Here is a 21,707-nt window from a genome sequence, read left to right as displayed (position 1 = left end):
CTTGTCGACATGTCTTCTTTCATTATCGACCCTGATGAAATCGTCACGTAGCAGACATCATTTTGCAAACTAACTTTAAATGCTCTTTATGCAGCGTAACTAGGAGTGGGCGGGGATACCGTGGGCACTACTTCAAGGAGGCACATCGGATACATTATATTTCAGTTTTTAAGGACAGAATAGACAAACTGAAGGGCTCAGGTAAAGACGAAAGTTACAGTGGACTCAAATTAGATCGAAAAGGAGCATTCCATTTTCAGCATTATATATTAAAGTGGGTGCGCTCAGATTTTTGTCTGACAAGACATTAGCAACAAAATATCGGAGTGGAAAATAGATGCGTTCATTATGTTGACAGTAACCGAGTAGCTCAGGTATTGTATTTTTCATCGGAATTTAGGATAAAACTAACTAAAAATATCGCCCATTATTTATCTGATATCTTATCACGACGAGGGATATGTGCGCACTGCACAAAATTCAATATATTTCACACCATCAATCATTTCTAGGATATCTCATCCCATTTGTCCGACACAAATCAGATATGATTATATATAGAAGATTTAATAGTTTTAATTAAAAAAAATTTCCTCAACTTAATTTTCTAAACATTTTAAAATAACACGAAATATTTTTAAATTTTTAATAAATGGCCAATAAAATATATACGCTTAAATATGCACTTGTTTTATTTAACGTCCTGTTTTAAAGCAGCAATAGGGCTATTTTGAGAAGGGCCTGGTCATTTGGAACCACGGTCAGATGACGAGCACGATACCTGAGCTGGCACCCCCTATCGAAACTTCCAAACCACACCAGCGGAGGAACGTTTGGTCCCGGCGGATTTAACGCGCACCACACCAGCTTACTCGACAGTTATTCGGTACAATCGGGTCTCGAAGCTGAGACCTTACCATCAGGCCAACACGGCCCTAAATAAGCACTTGTGTAATTTAAATCATATTTATAAGAAGCGATTATGAAGTTTAAGGATTTTTTTTTATTAAAATACATTTTAATAATACAGTGCAATAACAATTCAGTTCATAACAATATATGTAAAGTTAAAATCAAGATGAACATATGTAAAAAGCTAAAACCAAAAATAAAATAGCTTTCATTCACAATAAAAAAAAAAAATTAAAAATTTAAAAAGAGATGTCAACATTTAGTGTGAAGCACGGAATTCATTTAGGCAAATGCTTTTGATGTATAGTAATAGATAAGCTGAAACAAGAACAATCGAAACCCAATTGGCCTTTAGAGCAGCATCGTAGAAGTTTCGTGAGCATTCATCGGGGCCTTCTTCAGGTGGTGGATGGGTATCGAAGAAATGAAACGCTTCTGGAAAAAAAAAATTATAAAACGGTCATGCATAAAAAGGTACATAAACTGTTTTATCTCTTGCGATACAATAGAAAACAAATGAGTTTGCCTTTAGAACTTAGTATGTTATAATATTAGTTAATGTTCAGAATATTTTATAGCTTAAATCAGTTATAAAAAAGAGGAATCTCGCTAAGCATTTGATTTGGCAATTTAATGAATCACTTAAAAGCTATTGAATAATTGACAGTATTCCAAGATGTTTTCGATAATAAGGATATTTGAATTGCCTTGCAGAATGAATGGAAGTATGTTTAATTCACTGCTGCATATTAACCCCTCTTTGCATGATGATGGAAATTTCCATCATAACATTTAGTGAACCAAAAATTGTACTCAAAACAGGTGTACAGTAAATGGGTTGTTGCTGGGAACTTTTTTTCACGGCTATTGCGCAATAAGGAACATAGCTGTAAAAAAAATCAAATGTCGCCAGATTGGCGGTAGAGATTTGCCGACGGGGGGGGGCAAGACAAATCCGAAAGGGGAGCAAGCACCATATTTCTAATTTGGCTTCAAAATAACTCATAATAATTTTACATTTAATTAAAGAAAATCAAGTATTATTGAATTCTTTTTTATTCAGATGCTGATCCTTTTTTTTCCTTGTTAAAACTTGAAAAAGGTATTTGTAAAAAAAAAGGTTATCAGTTTCTTTTACTAACCATCAAAAAATTGTCAATATTTGAGTCTACTTTTTTTGTGAGACTCTTGAGATTTAATTTCTCTGCGATCTAATTTTAGAAAAAATATAGTCATTCTAGATTGTAGTCTATAGATAGAAACACAGATTGTACCAGAATGACGTGTCATGCTAAATGGACAAATGCATGCTCTTACTATACTAACAAAAAGTTTTATAAAAGTAACTGTTTTAGAAATCCAGAAAAATAAATAAAAAATATTCGATGTTTTCTCCAAAAAAACCGATTTTTCTGCTTAGTACCCTAGCTAAAATATTTGTTTAGTAAGGATTGCAACGACGAGCAAGAATTAAGATGTGTTTCGAATCCGAGGAAAATAAGTGCGCGAACTCAACAAAAATTTATAATAGTTCGGACACGAACAATATAGAATGCAGAAAAGATACAATATGTTGTTTTTTAAGAAGGCTGGAGAAAATATTTTGTAAATATATGTAGAAACTTACAATTCTATACATGAAAAATGGACTGCTTAAACGTTAGATCCCCCTTGTATTTATTTTTCGATATATATTTAGGCTTAAAAAAACCAATGCATTTTATTTGAAAAAAAAATTAGATCTTGAACATGAATTCACTTATCTTCATTTTTATTTATGTACTTTCTGACTATTCTATGTACTATTAAGTACTTTTTTAATTCGAAGTTATTACAAGCTAATATTCCCACCAAAAGGTGAGTTTTATCCCCTCAGTTGCATGCATAGGCTTTATTTAACCCCTTTATATATAATGGCGAGTCTAACTCGCATATGGAATTATTTAATTTTTAATCTGCAATTAAGTGAAAGTATTAAGTAACTTAAAACGCTAAAATCACTTGAAAACGCATCATTACCTCAAATGCACTTATATTATTCTAGGGATTAAAATAATTATCCCAAATAAGATCTGCTATCTAATTAGGAAGTTGAGTAAATTCGTATATCAAGGGGTTAATGTGTTATTTATGAATATTCTAAGAATAACTATTTTAATCATCTTTTTATCAAGACATCTTTATTCAAAGTCTATTAAAAATTTAGGAGCATCTGAAATTATATACTTTTTGCTGATAATAGTAATTGAAAGAAAAGTATATATAAATGATACCCTCTCCGATTACATAGTCATAATATTGAATGCAGAGTCTTAAGCATTTAGGTAGAAATTTATTTTTAAAAAAATTAGTGCATACTGGAATAAACTTTTAGTGCAGCTAAAATGCTACCATACCAAAAGTATTTTTTTGTCGTCAACTGCAGTCGCTAATATCTCTTTAGTATAATAATTGTAGCCTGATAAATTAGATTGCAAAAGAAAACAGATATTTTATTGTTAAAGGAATTTAATTTACAATTATACAATTTACTTACTCCAGTGATTTATAATTAATTCACATAATTTGGTTACAACAAAATAACTCTTCTTAGCATGCATACTCACAAGAGTGTCAAAAGAAAATAGTGTTATTTTTTTTAATTTAGTTTAACCATTAACTAGATTATAGTCAGGCAATTTCCATAATGAAATTAATGAAATAAATTTATCAATTCGTTACCGAGGAAGTAACAATTATATGAATAAGATGATGATTCATTTTAGAACTTGGATTTGAATTATGAATTATGGAAAACAACTCTATGGTCCTATTCATGAATAATATAAAAGCACCCATTTCTCGATTCATTCCACTAACAGGTAATCGAAGTGCCTGATGTAAGCAATTTTTTTCCATAATCTATGATAAAATCTTAGCCGAGAGACAAAGATGAGTTGGAAAAAATGTGACGTCTTATTCATTTGCCAGATTATTGACTATGCTGCTAAACATAGTATAAATTGTATGCTGAATGAACATTATGACATTTAAATAAAAAGACTGAGAATTTGGACTCGTCGACATCCCTTCGCATTGAATTTTTAGTCAACCGATCAAAATTTTTTGACAAAATGCGACACATCTTATGTCTTATTCACATGTCGTCTTGTCGGTTATATTGCAAGAAGTAGTGCAAATTGAAAGCTTGATGAACGACATTTGAATCAAATGTCTGAAAATCTGTGGATATATTCTTCGACATTCATCATGTTAGTCGGCCGCCCAAAAGTTATCGGCAGAATAACTTATATACTTATTATTGGCAGATATCTTATTCACTTGTCGGATATATTGCCAATTCTAATGCAAATTATAAGATAAGTGAACGACATTTCAATCAAAAGTCTGAAAATCTGCGAACTTAACGTCTTCGGCATCCATTGCATTCAGTTCTTAGTTTGGTCTATCAAAAATTGTCCGCAAAATAAGGCATATTATTGACCTCATCTACTGCCCTATCAATTATTGACCTACCCCCAATCGATTTTACCAAATATAGCCAAAATACTTGAACCACTGCTAGGATATTTCGATTGTTTACAATATATTAACTGAGGTGGATTTTAAATAATCATATTTGATAATGCTCAACTCTCTACAACCATTATGAAATGGTGAACACTTTTGCCGACGAAACTCTGAATTTCTCGCCGACGGGGGGGGGGCAAGAGGCTGCCGACAGGGGGGCTATTGCCCCCATGCTACCGCCGCCTCTGAATGTCGCAATCATTATAGCGGGCTTGAACTTGTCATTCCACTGTTTGCTGTGGTTGGAAGAAACGTACGATTTCTTGAATATTTTTTTTATAACTGAGACATTTTAATTAATAAAAGCGTTAATGAGTGGAGAAATTTAGAACAGAGAGACATTGAAGATTTTATATTGAGCTCAATATGTAAATTTTCACTATAATGGATATTTCAATCATATTGTTTAGTCATTTTATATTATATATTTATACTAGGATTTTTTTAAACATTTTTCCTTTTATCTGGAGCATGAATTAGACCACCCTGATTTATTTCACCAGAAAAAGAAAAAATCATGCAAAGAAGGGTTAACAGGCTGATATATTCATTGCATATTTGATGAAATCTAGTCTTGAACTCATCATCCTCCCATCCGCAACAAGACACTGCCCGGCACTTCACTGAGCATTGAAGGGGGAAAATGCAGAAAACAGCGATACGAGTCATCACAGGTCGTTTCATTTTAAACTCCTCAACTCCGACAAATTCTCCTCCGGTCTTTCCCGAATACTTCTTGGGTGAGTGCACAATGGATTTAGATACGAGCAGCTAGCTGCTTCTTCATTTATAAACGGGTTCAGAGTTTTCTCCCAAGCATTGTATTTAAACAGAAAAGAGACTCGCTTTCGTACTCCTATTCTGTGAGTGGAGGATTCACTTGAGGTACCGGACAATATTTAAAGTCATTGTAATAAAAAACAAAACAGATACGCCAACTGAATCGTTAACACCTAGCGGAAAGTTTCCGAAATGGCTTTAGCATGGGCAATAAAACCGGTTTATATGAATCAACGCAATCAGTTAAAAAAATATCTGCCTGATTTCCTGCGATGTTAAAACGTATCAACACTCAATCTATGCGTTAGATAGTTGGTCAAAACGAATGGATCTGCTTTTAAAACCAGAAACTATTTTTTCCTGATTAAATATTATATAGATATTAAATCTGGAGTGTTGAATACAATACTTTCAGGTAATAATTCAATGAAAATTCAATTTGTCTATAACTATAAAGTGATCGTCTTTTCAGACTGACATAAATCGCTATTCATCGATATTAAAGAAAAAGACAAACCATATCTGAAATATAATATTTACATTCTATAAATTGCAATGTTTTGGGCAAGAAGTTCGTTTTAAGAATTATCCTCACGAATATATGCAAACTCATTTGAATTGAATTATCTGATGCAATATCCTTATTAGACAATCATTTTTTCTTCCGATAGAAATTTCCTTTTACGGTAAATAGGGATAGAATTCATCAGTGTAAAGAAAAGGAAAGTAATAATGAAGAATTGCAATAGATATCTAATGTAAAATGTCATGAAGTCAAATATGAAAACGTGATACGTGAATCATTCATCTTTAACCAAAAATCTACAATCAGCTATTTTGACTGGCCATAATACGTTTGGTGATAAAGCATTTGCTACTAATGTGACATGTGGTTTTCCAAAACCCAAGAGCATGCATTTATTTCACTTTACGAAATATATTTGTTAACGAGTTTTCTGTCAATTTATAACAGTTTCTTAAAGAAGTAGATTAAATCCTTGGAACTTACGAATGATGAATACAATAAAAAAACTGAATTCAATCAGTCTCAATGTAGTCCATCCCCAAAACAAGTCGTCTGGATCTTCAGCATGCTTCGTGAAGAGTATCAATGCCAGTCGAATAAAAATAGCCAGGCATCCTATGCCCCCTAATATCATCAACAGATACAAGATATGATAGCTGATGGGACAATCCATGAACTTAGTAGCTGAAAATATAAAGAATGCAAAAACTAGATGAAATGTTACTAATGCACAAAATTGACTGATACAAAGAACACTCACGGCGTAAATAAATTTCAAACAATAACGAAATGAAGAAATGCAGACGTCAGGGGTCTTGACTACAAGGAAACTTAAAGCACGTCCCTCTACGGAGCGGTTTTTCTCCTCATTGAATGAATAGAAGCCTGAATAGAATATCAGCGTTTTTTTTTTTTTTTTTTTTTTTTTTTTTTTTTATTCAACTAATCAGCAGATAATTTCAAAATGCTATTTTGTGTCAAGCAGGGAAATAGATGAAGAGCGAACATTACGCATTCCCAATTCATTTTGTGCGTTTATTTTCTATTTCCTTATAACATCCAAGGTTGGAAGAGTGGGATGTCATATCATGGCCTACAAGTTAATGAAGTTCAATAGAATGAAATTTCATTGTGTGCTAAATATCACTTGGCAGTTTGGAAAACTTCCGCACTCTTCAGATCAGCTGTAATGCTCTTTTTGAATAGCATATTTTTGAGGCTTTCTTAAAAGTTTTATTGAACGTTAGTCACCGCTTTCTCAAACAATCTTTGTTTACAATCTAGCATTGTATCAAGCTACTTAACTAAATGTTGGTATAGGGCCCGAAATAAAAAAGAAAGTATCAAGAATATTGAAATTACATAAGAAAATAAGAAAGGAAAAAAAGAATTTTACTCTTGCATGTTCCTCTGATCATTAGTTTATATTTATTTTTATCTCTTATACTTACCTATTATCTCGATAGAAACAGGCCAGATAATTAACAAAGTGTGCAGTGGTATTTGAAATCCTGGAAATAAATGAATAAAATGAATTTCTTGACTAATGATTACCAATAGTTTTACACAACTGCACTGTCATATTTTTACATAGGTCAATTTAATGTGGAGTTTTAAATTCTAGTCAAAATTAAGTACAATCTTTAACCCTTAACTGGAGAAGCGTGGTTTCTCCGACCTCTAAGGATGGACTTTCGGTCACTATTCTGTTTTTAGCTCAAGCGAATGGATTGACCCTGTAGCTTCTTGATCCGTGTAGAGCACAACACATGCATTTTTTTTTTTTTTTCATTTCATCCGGTTTTAGCGGATGCTTTTTAAAAATATTTCTGCTATTTCTTTGCATGACGTCTATGAGACTGTATCTCTCTTTTAGTGTTCCAGTATGATATAAAGATTAGCAGATAGTTCTAAAACTTGGTCCTTGAAATATTATCCAACCAACTGTTCCCTTTATGAAGCAGGGAACCAGAGACTTAAATGAAGCAGGAAGTGATTTTAGTGACGAGAATGATTGTACAGAAGATCTTTCCGATGAAAATTTGCATTCGATTTATTCCGATAGGTTCAAACATAACTAATTTTTTTTAGTGATAATGTATTTTAGAAAATTTCTAAAATATATTAATATACCAAGAGAAATATCTACAACATTTATAGGCTGATTTTTATACTAGTACTTAACATGTATGTTTAAAATGCCCTCGGAAATCGTGCTACGAATGTTCACAAGTTTCTGCGTAAAAATGATACCGATAAGAAAAATTAGAATAAAAGAGGGCCAGTTTTACCCATTGCCATTTTTTCTCATATAATTGTTAAATTTTCCATTCTATTGTTTTTTATATATCTTAGTATACTGGAAAAATAAATATGATTTAAAAAGTAATATCTTTTTTCAAGATTATTATTTGTCATAACCTGCAATTTGAGAAGAAAATACATGTTCAAACGCGATGATAATATATTTTGAAAAATTTCTAAAACTCATTCTATATTAAGAAAAATATCTGCAGATTATATTGAAGGATTTTCATACTAATACTTTCATTACAAAATTTAATTTGAGAGTATAGAAATGCGGTCTCATAGACCGCACCTACCAAGTTAAGGTTAATTGAATAGAATTGGTTATGGCATCTTGCAATTAAGTTGGGTAGCATGAAATTCAATATATAAATAGCAAGTAAAATTAAACATATATGAAGGTTTGAACTTACTAGGCTGATGTATGAAAGATCGAATTGCACCATACGATCGAGTTTGTCTTTTCCAAAATCCCAGGTTTTCTTCAGATTCGTCTAGAAGTAGATGATCGGAGTCGTCTAATATTGTGAAATTTTCTGCATCAAAACTTTTATCTCCTTCAGTAATCCGTTTCCATTCTCTCAGCAAATTTACTGCAAGGAGGTTTTTGTCAGCGTGGAATGCTAAATTCCAGGATATAAACGACAGATGCCATAAAGGAAATGGGAATTTGGGAAATATTACAGTTGCAATTGCAACAGCTAAAGCTTCCGCAATAATGTGCCCTTCAAAATGACAGTGCCTTCCTCTAGTGACGTTTACCCATGCTAAATGCATTGCATACAGTTCCCGTGTGGTAAAAAAACCTAAAGTGATTTCTGCTTTAAGTGTTCTGTTTCGCTGCCATGCTGAACACAGTGCTTCCACAATTTCTTCCAGAGGGACGGCAACTTCTGCTTCTTGTTGGAATGTTTTCGAACCTGTTTCACAAGATTGAAAATATATTAGCTGATTTGTTAATAATTTATGATTAAAAGGGCTGTATTGAAAAAAATAGTGACACCCAAACTTCATATCAGTAGGATCTACATGTAAAAGCAATAATTTCATATGCTGAATAATTAGATTTAAAATAACTGTCCAAGGCGCCAAGAGAAAAAAATATCATTAGTAACTATTTCTCGATAACCAGGGGGGGGGATAAAAACAAAATATTCTTAAAAAGTGAAGAAATATTTTATAAAAAAATCTATTGTCCTAGAATCCTTTACTTATTTTAATGTTTGTGATAAACATATTGTACTTCTATCCTACTTAAGATACATAATTTATAAGCATAAAAATTATGAATCATTTGCGCTATAATAATTTAATTATATTATTGGTTTTATAATTTGTCTTCCCGAACCGCTATTGTTTGGGAATATGGAGTCCTTTTATTTTTCCAATGGAGTTCCAACTTTAGTTGCCTTCTGGTCACCGTTTTCCAGTTTACAGTATTCCGAGAAGAAATTTCTAAAATCAACAATACTCCGAGAAGAGTGTATTTAAATACCATTTTAAAATATTTCTATAATAATTTTTAAAAAAAAACTTAGAAAAGCTCTTATTTGCTTATAATTTAGCTGTATGAATGTACTTAGTTTCTTCCATTCACAAATTTATCTATTATTTCAATTGTGAAAAATTTAACTTTTCTCCCAAGTTTTTAATGTAAATTTTTCATTCTCAATGAACCTAAAATGCATACATTTTTCACAAAAGTTACCTTGGCTATGTTGTCAATTTTGTTCTCGAATGAAGACAGATGAAAACAACAGAGAAAGGGCTACTTGCATATAGCAGAAAAATATTCTGCGATTATTCCTCCATTTTGATTGAGTGGGGGAAGGGGGTGCATTGATTGTGTCCAACTGCTTAATCAAAATCATCGTGCTCACTGTGAAATTACACATTTTCTAAACTGTGTCGGGAGAGATCACTCTCCAAAGTATTCCAGAACCACTGTGTGCCGAAGCTTTGCGTGAGCAGCACGAGTTGGTCACTAGTTAAAAGTTGTCTCTGATCTACCGAATTACATAGGCTGATTTCTGATTAAAGGAATTGCGAAATAACCCTCTGATCGGAATATCAGTTATCGTGACCGCTTAAGTTCAGCAAACGGGTCTTCAAAGATTACTCCGACTGGCCAGTTAAGAAGCAACTAGATATTTGTAGATTAATTAGCAATGTATGTCCCTCACTTTTATGCTTTTAAGTTGGAGAATAAAAAAGACTTTAAATATATGATAACACTTACGAGAAAGATCCTCATGTCTTTCATCTAAATTTGGAAAAGCATCGTTCTCGAGCAGCGATGTCTGTCCCTCAAAAGTGGTGCTTGATCTAATCAATGGCCTGTGTCTATTGGAAACAGCGCCTTTACCGAGCAGTGGCGTATTCTAAAATAAAGATAATCGAAAATTTAAAAGCTCTTTTCCCATTTAGATACTCGCCCCTTTTTATCATTGTATCGAAACATCTTTAAAGTTTTGGGAAAGTTTAAGTTTATATTAGGAAAAATTTGATTTTTCTTACTTAAACTCACTTCCTTTACTGAAGTTTTATGATAATTATTTTTATGACATGATTTTCAGTACGGTTAATGACTCCAGTGGCATTTGTGTAATTACCACTTTTCTGAACATGTGATCAAAAGGGACTGAAATCTCTTGCAAATTTAATATTTCGACCTACGAATGATATCTTAGTTAAATAACGCATCCTATTTGGGACATTCCTTTTTCCTTTTATCTATTTATGTTTATTTAAACTATTGTAGTGCCTATCGTATAAGAGTGTAAAGATAATCAAGATATCTAAATATCTAAGAATATCCTTATATAAATTTATTGCCATTTTCATTTAGAGATTTAAATATTAAAATCTCTGTTTTAATGCAATAGCAACAGAAAAACAGATTTTTTTTTAAAGCAAAGGAAGTAATGAATTCAAATGTCCCAAACAGGTTGAATATTGAGTAGAATAGTGTAACTTTTCTCTGAAAAGATATACCTAATTAAATCTGGAACTGCAGTAAATATTTCTGTTTCCCAAATCTTTCCATTCATGAAATTTTACTAATGCTAATTACAGAGTCGTGGCGTATTATTCCTTAAGATTTTGATTTGAGATTTTTAAATGCTCCGATTCCGTTTTCAAACATAATTTGTCGCTTTATTACGGTCAAAATTTATTTTGTAATTACAGACCGATAACCAAAATATTTCATTAAGATCACTTAATATGATGCAGAAATATCGAACTTCCAGACGGTCATATCAAGATAAAGGAAGATTCTAGGTCTGGATTCGCAAAATGCGAGTCACAGACTCCAATTAGCTCGAATGGAATTCAAACATTACAGATATTTTGTATTATGGATTACGGACTACTCATTATTAACAAAGAAAATATAAGTCATTGTCAAGAAAAGCTCTTTATTAAGCTTTTCATTTGCTGTAAACATATTCAATTACAGATTTTTGTGGCGATGACAACTGCGAAGACTGTTATACATTAATTAACAGGCACAAAGCATTGAGAAGGGATTAACTCTGAAAGAATTTATTTTAAAAATATAAAAGAAAATCTTACTAAGCATATGTACATGATATAAACTATTACACTAAGGGAATTTTGTTGTTAGATTAATATTATATATAGAATAGCATTCCTTTCCGAATTCTTGAATGCAATTTTAGTGAAATGCACAAAATTGAATACCTCATCCATGTTTCCTAGTCTTCAGATTTCCTCACCGGCCAGCACTTCTATCAAATGTGTATTTATAGCATAAAACTTTTGATTTCTTGATTGACTATGACTAGTAAATTTTAACTTTCTTGCTATGGCTCCATGGTTCATTCAGATGAGAAATTCTATTTTCAGTTTTATCCCGCGATTTCCTTGAGTCAATCTATTAACCCCTATACTAATGTAGTGACGCCTTACGTTATTCCTCTCGTAATCGCAATCATTGATTAGATTTAACGGATACACTTGGCGCCAAGTTAGTGAAATTTTCGCCAACCATTAAAATTGCTTTAAACAACTACCATCTTATATATATTTTTATAAAAACACGAAGTTTCGCTTAAGATGCTTTCGATTTTCGTCTCATAGGGTTACTATCTGCGATTTCGTGGATTTTATTTACCAATCTATCACTTGAAAATAATTATATAGTACTGGTTGTTGAGACTAAAATACACGCAATTAAGAAAGGATTATCATATATTCTAAATGACTAATAGCCCATTTCTCTTCAAAAATATCGGGATGTTACAATTAGGTCTTGATTTTAAAATACAATACAAAGGACAATGAGTCATTCCGTTCTATGAATGAATAACTAAATTTTTTTCTTCAAAATCTTTGATATTTAGATTGTAATTCATACAGAAAGGATATAAAATTTTTACACACATTTACTTTTCGAAACTTGATAAACTTTGGCAGCTTTAATGTCCCTGGAATTTAATGAAAGAATACATCCATTGGCTTGGATACTGATGACGATTTTAATAAATATTTCAAAAATAGTTTTTAAAGGTCGCTTTTATTAGAGTTTTAAAAAGTAGAACATTTTTATTTTTATTGTTTTATACTTTCCATTTTTTAGTTTATAATTCTTTATTATAAATAACAAATTATTACAGTCAAATTTTTCTGAGCATTATTAGATGAAGTTGCTCAGAATCAAATTTCATCAAAACAAAATCTGTTGACTAATAATTAATAAGAAAACAGTGTAAAATGTTACGATAGTGTATTTAAAATGAATTATGAATGCTACGAAATTTAATAGTAACATGGAGTATTTACATCAGGAAAACAGAATATAAAATACTTTCCACTTCTACATAATTCTATAGTGGAACGAAAAATTGATTTCCAATTTCCATCTTTCCAAACATGAAATAGGGTAAATTAAATAAAAGTGTAAGATAAATTAGATTATGTGATTTCTAAAAGAGTGAAATAATGACGGCATTTACATCATTTAATAAACGGCGTAAATGCCAAAAAAATTCAAACATTATTTTTAGAGTTGAGTTGTAAAATAAAACCATGCTTTATAATGTATTAAACGTGAAAAGTTTTGGGTAGTCCTCTTCTAAGTTCAAAAGAGCGTGTAAAGGCTTCAGCTCTCTATCCCGAAACCGTGACCTAAACACGAGGTCTTCGAGGTCTAAGAAATTCTGAGATGGTTCCAAATGTTCTCCTCGTGACAATGACATTGCGAGAAATTCTAATTAGAGGGCACTCATCGGAGATGTATCACGTACCTAATTCCTAATTATAACGAATCCTAACTTCGGATACGTGCGACCAACAAATATTTACTTTACATTATTGAACTCGAGCTTACTCAATATTTGTCATCCTACTCTGGGTATGCTACAAAATTGTTTTGAATTATTTCTATTTCTTTTCTATGTTTCTGGGTTAAATGTTAATGAATTATGAATTCAAACAAAGTGCTCTAAACTTGTGGTATTTTAATGATGCAACAGTATTTCAATATAGTTTAATGCGGTTTTAGTTTTAAAAAATAATTCTTTTTATGATATGAACACTTATAATTTACCTCTATATTTTGAGAAGGGATGAGCAAATTTACTCACTTAAGATTTCTTTAATTTTTTTTCCTAAAAGGGGATCATTACAAGTTTAAGTGAATGAACTCGGATTAATTGTATGATGTTCTTTAATTATATTAATGGAGTTGTTCTAACTAAAATTGCCATTTCGGAAACTGCTTAAAAGGTAATGAAATTCCCTTACTTTTCAACCGCATGCTCATTTTTCTAAAATTAATTAAAAATTAATATCCTCAAGAGGCTGCTCTCAAAGAGTGATTTTATTTTGACTTTTTAAATAAGTACATATACTGACGGAAAAAAAAATCCCAACACCAAGAAAGACTTGTGTTAGATAAACAAAATTTTGTAGGCGTATATATGGTAGGCGCGTCAAATTTCGCGCTTCGCGCGTAAGTGCGGCGCTGGTAGAACTCAGAGCTTGCAAATCAGGTTTGCTTTAAATGCGTGCTGTAAAGTTCGTGTGCGTTATTACTCTTTAAAATGTGACTTACTGAGTTGATGTTAGTCAAGAATGCCTTTAAGAAGACGATGAAACCTTTATCAACAGCTCTCCGAGTTTGAACGAGGTCGTGTAATAGGGCTACAAGAAGATGGATTTTCTTTCCTCGATATTGCTGATAGACTTTACCGGAATGCATCCATTGTGCATGATTGTTGGGAGCAGTGATCAAGGGATGGTACTGCCTCAAGAAGACCGGGTTCCGGGAAGCCACGTGACACTACTGAGAGGGAAGACCGCCGTATTCGGCGTACGGCTGTGGTGCATCGTAATGCGGTTGAGGCAGATATTCAATCTGCAGTTGGTACCGCAGTGACACAACGAACTGCTAAAAATCGGTTACTTCAAGGACAGCTCCGAGCCAGGTACCCTATAGCGTGTATTCTACTGACTCCAAGTCACAGCTCATTGGAGGACAGAGTGGAGATCTGTTATGTTTTCTGATGAAAGCAAATTCTGTCTTGGTGCCAGTGATGGCCGTATGTTGGTCAGAAGGATGCGAGCGGAACCCCTGCAACCAAACTGTCTGCGGCCTAGACACACTGGACCTACACTTGGAGTCATGGTCTGGGGAGCAGTTTCCTATGACAGCAGGAGCACTCTCGTGGTTATCCCAAACACACTGACTGCAAATTTGTACGTCAGTCTAGTAATTCAACCTGTAGTGCTGCCATTTATGAACAGCATTCAAGGGGGGGAGGTTCCTGTTCGCTAGATGTCATAATCTAAATGTGTTAATAGACATTTAGCAGACGATTCCTTTTCAGACATTTTATAACTGCTACTATTTTTATTTTGTTAAAATATTATTAAAAAGTAAAAACAAACGATTTTTTCTTTGATAAACATATTTTGTTTATTTTTTGTATAATAGCTGATGATAAATTTTAAACCTTCTGAAATCTGGCAATGTTTGTAAGATACGCTGTTATGTTGGCAGAATAAACAAGCCGATGGAATTCTAAATTGCTTGGAGTATTATTTTAGTTTTAAGAATTTAAAATGCTCTGCAAGCTATAGTTTGAAGCTTAAGAAAATGGGTAGTTTTTTAGAAAGCATGCAAAATTGTGGTGACCCTTATGTGATTGAAGAAAAATGTCAGTAAACTAAACTTTCATTTTCCGTTGCTTTCGGTTTCGATTTTGGAAGATCTGATTAAAAAACGTGGTCCAGCCAGGACGAATTTTACGAAACATTATAATGCAGTAATAACGGCGTTGAAGGAAGAAAATCTAAATTGTGATGATATTGAAATAAAATATTGTTCTTTAGAAAGAGTTGCTACTAAATTGGCAGAATTTGATGACAGCGTATGTAAAGCATTAGTAGCTGCTAAATCTGAAGAATATGAAGAAAAGTATGAAAAAATAGAAGAATATTGTGAAAAATTAGATGCTGCACGGATTCGTGTAAAAACATGTTTAGAAAAACTTTCTTCTATATCCGAAGCGCCGGAATCAGTTAATGTAGAGAAAGCTAAATTAAAACTTCCTGAAATAGAAGTAATTAAGTTTGGCGGTGAAGTTAAAGATTGTCTTAACTTTTGGAGCCAATTTGGCAGAATTCACGAGGACGTTACCATCGGCGATGAAGTAAAATTTCAATATCTCATACAGAGTACAATAATAGGCAGTAGAGCGCGGGAAACAGTTGATAGTTATCCGCCAACTGTAAAAAATTATGCTAAAGTTGTTGACAAACTGAAGGCTAGATTTGGCCGTGAAGAACTTCTTGTTGAATACTATGTAAGAGAACTATTTTCATTGGTAGTAAAAAATGATGTTAATATGAATTCAAAATTGAATATAATGCAACTCTATGATAAATTAGAGTCATATTTAAGATCACTAGAGTCTATTGGAGTAACTACCGAAAAATATGCTGCTATGCTTTTCCCGCTAGTGCAAACTTGCATTCCTGAAAATTTATTGAGAGTATGGCTACGAAATCTAGTGATAAATAAAGTAGAAGATACAAATTCTTATAGCTATAAATTGTCGCAATTGCTATTATTTCTCCGAACGGAAATTGAAGGGGAAGAGAGGATTTTGAGGGCAAAATCAGACTTCAATTCCTCAGAAACTCGGAGGCAGAGTAAAAAATATCGAGAATTCGAAAGTCTTGTTCTCATGGCTAATGATTTGGTTTATGAAGCAAAATGTTTGAAATTTTGTTTATTTTGTGGAAAAGTCTAAGACTGTTTCAAAGCACAAAAAAATGTCTATGGAAGAAAAACAAGATACTTTAAAGAAGAATAAGGCCTCCTTGGCCTGTTTAAAGGTTGGACATGTTTCTAAAAAAATGTAAATCTAGTGATCAATGCATGCTTTGTCAGCGAAGACACTGGACAATTATGTGTCCTGAAAAGTTCAATAACGCCAAACCTAACGCCGCAGAATGTCCCAGCACTGATGGAGATATAGTGTTATCAAATCAAAGACAACCGGAAATTCTTTTGCAAACACTTTTAGTATTAACTGAGACGGGTGGAAGAAGCAAAGTGGTAAGAGCATTATTCGATACAGGATCGCAAAGATCATATATTTTGAGGTCTACCGTAAATCAAATGAAAATAACCACAGAACGAAGCCAAAATTTAACGCATGTAGTATATGGCGGCGCTAGTTCCAAGAAGAAACATAATTGTTATGAATTGTCAGTGAGCAATTTGAAGAAAAATTATTCTTGTAAGATACAAGTTTTGAATCAGGATATTATTTGTGGCTCATATTCCTAGCATACAAAAGGGTCCGTGGGTCAAGGAGCTACAGAATATAGGTATCCAATTCACTGATGTTGGGAAAAGCTCGATGCCTATAGAGTTGTTGATAGGAGCTGATTATGCTGGAAATCTCTTCACAGGAAATATATGTCCCTTGTCATCTGATTTGATTGCTGTCGAAACCTATTTGGGTTGGAGTGTAATGGGAAAACCAAAAGCTGTTTTCAACAAAAACTTAACTATATCTCTTTTTATTCAAAGAAATGACATTTCAGATCTGTGGAGACTAGAATTTCTGGGTATAATGGACCCGTGAGACTGATAATTCAAGAGACTTAGAAAGTAAAGTTTTTGAATATTTTTCTAGAAATGTAATAATTGACGGGGATGGAAGATATGAGGTCAAGCTTCCCTGGATGCGCAGTCAACATGAACTACCTACAAATAGAGACATTGCTGGGAAAAGACTCGTTTCTACTAGCATGAAGTTGTTAAAGGGTAATCAATTCGAATGTTATGATGATGCCTTTGAAGAGTGGAAGAAAGAAGGTATTATTAGAAGAAGGAAGATTCTGATGAAGGTCCTGGTCACTACCTACCTCATCGAGGAGTATTTAAAAATGATTCCACCGCCAAAGTGCGGCCAGTTTTTGACTCTTCATGCAAGTCAAGAAATAATCTCACATTGAATGATTGTTTAATGAAAGGTCCAAATTTTATAGAGACGATACCTTGAATACTTATGAAATTTCGGGAGAAAACTTTTGGTGTTGTATCAGACATCAAACAGGCGTTTCTTCAAATATCTGTTGCTGAAGAAGATAAAAAATATTTGAAATTTCTGTGGTAGAAGAATGAGAGCAGAGAGGCGACTAAAGTTATCAGCATGCCAGAGTAGTTTTTGGCTTTAATTGCACCCCCTTTTTGTTAAGTGCTGTCATCCACCACCATTTGGACCAGTATTTATCTTCTCCTTACCATGATACTGCTGTGAAGTTAAAGAACTCATTTTATGTCGATAATTGTGTGACATCTGTAGATTTAGAGTAGGAACTGCAACACTTTATTGAAGATTCCACAAAGCTGATGGCACAAGCCAAGTTTGACCTTAGAGGTTGGAAATTCACAGGAGAGGCAATTTTATTAAAAGATCCCAAACCACTCCTGTTTTAGGACTTTTGTGGGAAAAATCAGAAGATGTACTTTTTTTGTGATAATTCTTTACTGGAAATGCCTTCCGATACAATTACTAGGCGTGTGACTTTATCTTATACCAATAGAATTTTTTTATCCGATTGTTTTACTTGTACAGTCTCTTTGCAACCTAAAATATTATTGCAAGAGAATGGGGTCAGTTCATGTGACGTAAAAGTCACATGTCATGTACATTCTTGCGCATGACATTTAAGTTTCATCCGCACCGCTTTCGTCGATCAGTCTGCCATTAACGTTCTCCGCCAAGTATGAAGCGGATTTTTTGTTTACATCTGAAGTTATAATTTTTGAGTCATTTTCTTTCCTCTTATTATGTGTTAACAGAGGAAATACTGGTTTGCTGATGGATGCATGCTTTAATGCGAAACACAAGAGTGACTGTCATAATAAAATGTTTTCTTATTTTCCTTTCAACAATTCTGACTTGGGTTGATAGTTTTGGTATAGATTTTTTCAAGTCTTCGAAGGCGGTGATATGCTCTCATCATTTTGAAGAATTCATTCACTGTGTGTCCATTTATTAAATATAGCTGTTCCAGTAATTTGTTAGAAAACTCTTCGAAGAAAAAGAAATCGGTAAGCGATTTGCCGTCAAAAACAATAAAAAAAATCGTGAGTGCATTTCTAATTTACTTTATTCACATTTGATGAAATTTCTGATAATTTTGAATATGCTTAGAAGGTTTTAAAATGTTTACATGAATATTACATTGCCTTTTTTTACAAAATCATATATAAATTTAATTAATGCAAGTAAACAAACTCCTGTTTCAAAAATAACAACTACTATAATGCTAAACTTAGGTGGAAATGAATATTACTAGTTTTCTAATGACATTTGCAGATTTGTGATGGATTCAAAGTGAATTTATATCAAACAACTTTTCTATTGTTAAAAATGAAATGTCAATAGTTTATTGTATTTAAACTGAAATTGACTGTTATCATAATATCACCTTAGTGATTTCTGTTTTAATAAATAAAGGTCTTTTCATTGAAAATAAATTTTCATATCAGCATTTATTATATAATTTTTATTCCCAACTTCGTTGCTAAATGCATGTTTCACTTTTTTTTCTATTTCTTTAACAAATCAATTTTGAATTATAAAATTCTGTGAAAGTATAAAAGTATTTCTTTCAACTCCTCCTTATATTTGAATATATATATATATATATATATATATATATATATATATATATATATATATATATATCATGACCTTATTCTTGTTTATTTAATTTACTGTATTGTATGTTTTTCTTTTATTTTATGATATTCATTCAATGTAACTTTAGCATTTTAAAAAAATTCATAAATGTTCTCCTTTAAAAGTATATTGTTCACCATTATGTTTTTATTAGTGATAAAAAAAAACTGTTCTTTAGTATCTCGGATGTTTCTGTTGAATAAAATTGATTTCATCATTTATATTGACATTCTTGTCATACTGTGTTTATATTATTTCTAAGTGTCTAAAAAAATAAATGTTGATAAATAGTAAATAGTTTTTTTTTTAGTTTTTTTGAATTAGTGAGTACATTAAAACATACATTTGATCATATTTTTTCAAATAATTATCACATATATTTTATCTCTCTCTCTCTCTCTCTCTCTCTCTCTCTCTATATATATATATATATATATATATATATATATATATATATTTGTAATGTGTAAATAAAAATTATGAAAGCTTGATTTTGTTTGTTTTCTTTTAATGATTTCTACAAATTAAAATGAAATTATTTATTCATAAGTTGCATAGATTTAAAAAAAGGTATTCATACCTTTTATATTTCATAATTTGAAATTGTAAACATAATTTATTCAATATATACTAATTTGAGTTTCATGCTCTTTCCTATGAGGAAACTGAAAACATCAAAGTCTCAATATTTATAAAAGTAATTACATAAGAAAAAAAATATAATAAGTTAATATTTTAAAGCTTACTAATAAAATTATCTCAGAGTAATAATTATTTTTAAAAGAACTAACTGGGGGAACTATATTCATAAGATTCAACATTCAATACTATTTAAACAATATGTAAAAAAGAACCTATGTAATTTTTCAAATACACTACCATAGTCATTTGTCAAAATGTATCCCTCGGATAAAAAAGGGGGGGGGGGAAGGAAAGAATAAAGCGGCACCAAACGAATTAAAAAGCGATGTTAATTAATTATTCAAAAACAATAATTCCATTGAAAATACTAATTAAAATTTTAATATAAGAAATAAAATTATATAACTAAGAAAATTAGGAGAAAATAATTCAAAATATTGTCTTTAAAAAAAATCAGAAGTTTTTAATAATTGATCGGCTAGCGTAATATTTACTAAATAATGGTTTCGTTAACGTTATCGGCAGACATCACGACATGCGCAGAACGGTTGAAAATTGAACAGAAGTGGTTTGTTTGGTACGTGACCGTGAATTGACCCCATTGGCAGTCGAAACAAAGCTGGGATTCGGAAGTATCAACGAATACGAAGGAAAAATTTCTTAAATGGATAGAAGATATTAAAAAGTTACATCTTGTGAAAATTCCAAGGAAAAGTTTTAGCAGCAATGTTTCTTCCTTTAGCTTTCATGTATTTTGCGATGCTAACGGCATTTCATACGCAGCAGTTGTATTCATCTGATGCCAATCAGTCCATGGAACCTCTGTACAATTACTAGCTGCTAAATCTAGAATAGCACCATTAAAATCCATTACTATACCGAGATTGTAATTGCTTGCCTGTTGCATTGGTGCAATACTCTTAAAATTTGTAAAAGAGAGTTTAAATATTGTAAATATGAAAACACAGTTTTGGGCCGACTCTACCACAGCTCTTAAATGGATCAGACGAGACGAATCTTGGAGCCTTTTTGTCCGCAATCGAGTGAATGAAATTCGGAAGCTGTTAAATATAGACGACTGGAGATATGTTCCGAGACCATTAAACCCCGCTGATTTGCCCTCTCGTGGATGCTCCTTTTTGAAGCTTCTGAGTTCTAAATGGTGGAAAGGACCTGAATGGTTACTCTTACGTGAGGATTTGTGGCCAGAATCGAATCACCATTTTAATGAAAAGATTGTCTTCGTAGAAAAATGTGGCAAATCAATTAGTCTTGTAAACAACTCTCCTGTTACAGCAAGTCTTTTCTCTCGGTTTTCCAGCTACGCCAAAATCATTAAAATTTTGGGTTGGATTTCAAGATTTCAGCATAATTCTAAGACCGAAAAGGAATGCAGAAAGGAGGGATGTTTGACTACATCTGAAACAAATGAAGCAGAAAAAAGGATTATTAGGATGATTCAAGAAGAGACTTTCATAGAAAAATCAGTTAGAGGTTTGAAGACCCTCAATTAGGGATTACAATACCGGTATACCGGGATACCGAATACCGGTATTTTGAGCCATTTGTACAATTTTGTAATACCGGTATTCACAAGTTTAAATACCGGTTTTTCGGTATTTACTAGAAATTTTTAAAATTGTCTCCCCTATATGTTCAGGGATCGCCAATATAGCGAAATAGTATACGTTTTTGTTTTTATGTCTCACTAACAGGGGAAATTAATTAGCTAATTA

The 21,707-nt window shown here is 32.2% G+C and overlaps 1 protein-coding gene across 1 annotated transcript; it reads right to left on the bottom strand.

The window, feature by feature from the left end:
* Positions 1–1,171: 1,171 nt before the first annotated feature.
* LOC129985142 (uncharacterized) lies at positions 1,172–11,971 on the bottom strand. The gene is made up of 6 exons (XM_056095065.1): positions 11,801–11,971; positions 10,335–10,476; positions 8,509–9,015; positions 7,240–7,299; positions 6,272–6,472; positions 1,172–1,347 (listed from the first exon to the last, which is right to left on the bottom strand). The coding sequence occupies exons 1-6, from the start codon at positions 11,807–11,809 to the stop codon at positions 1,172–1,174; spliced, it is 1,095 nt and encodes a 364-aa protein (XP_055951040.1). The 5' UTR covers positions 11,810–11,971.
* Positions 11,972–21,707: the final 9,736 nt, after the last annotated feature.

The sequence above is a fragment of the Argiope bruennichi genome, chromosome 9 (assembly GCF_947563725.1).
Source record: "Argiope bruennichi chromosome 9, qqArgBrue1.1, whole genome shotgun sequence".
NCBI classification, from domain to species: Eukaryota; Metazoa; Arthropoda; class Arachnida; order Araneae; family Araneidae; genus Argiope; species Argiope bruennichi.
The sequence above is the reverse complement of the archived record's forward strand: the minus strand, read 5'-3'. Positions and strand labels throughout refer to the sequence as shown.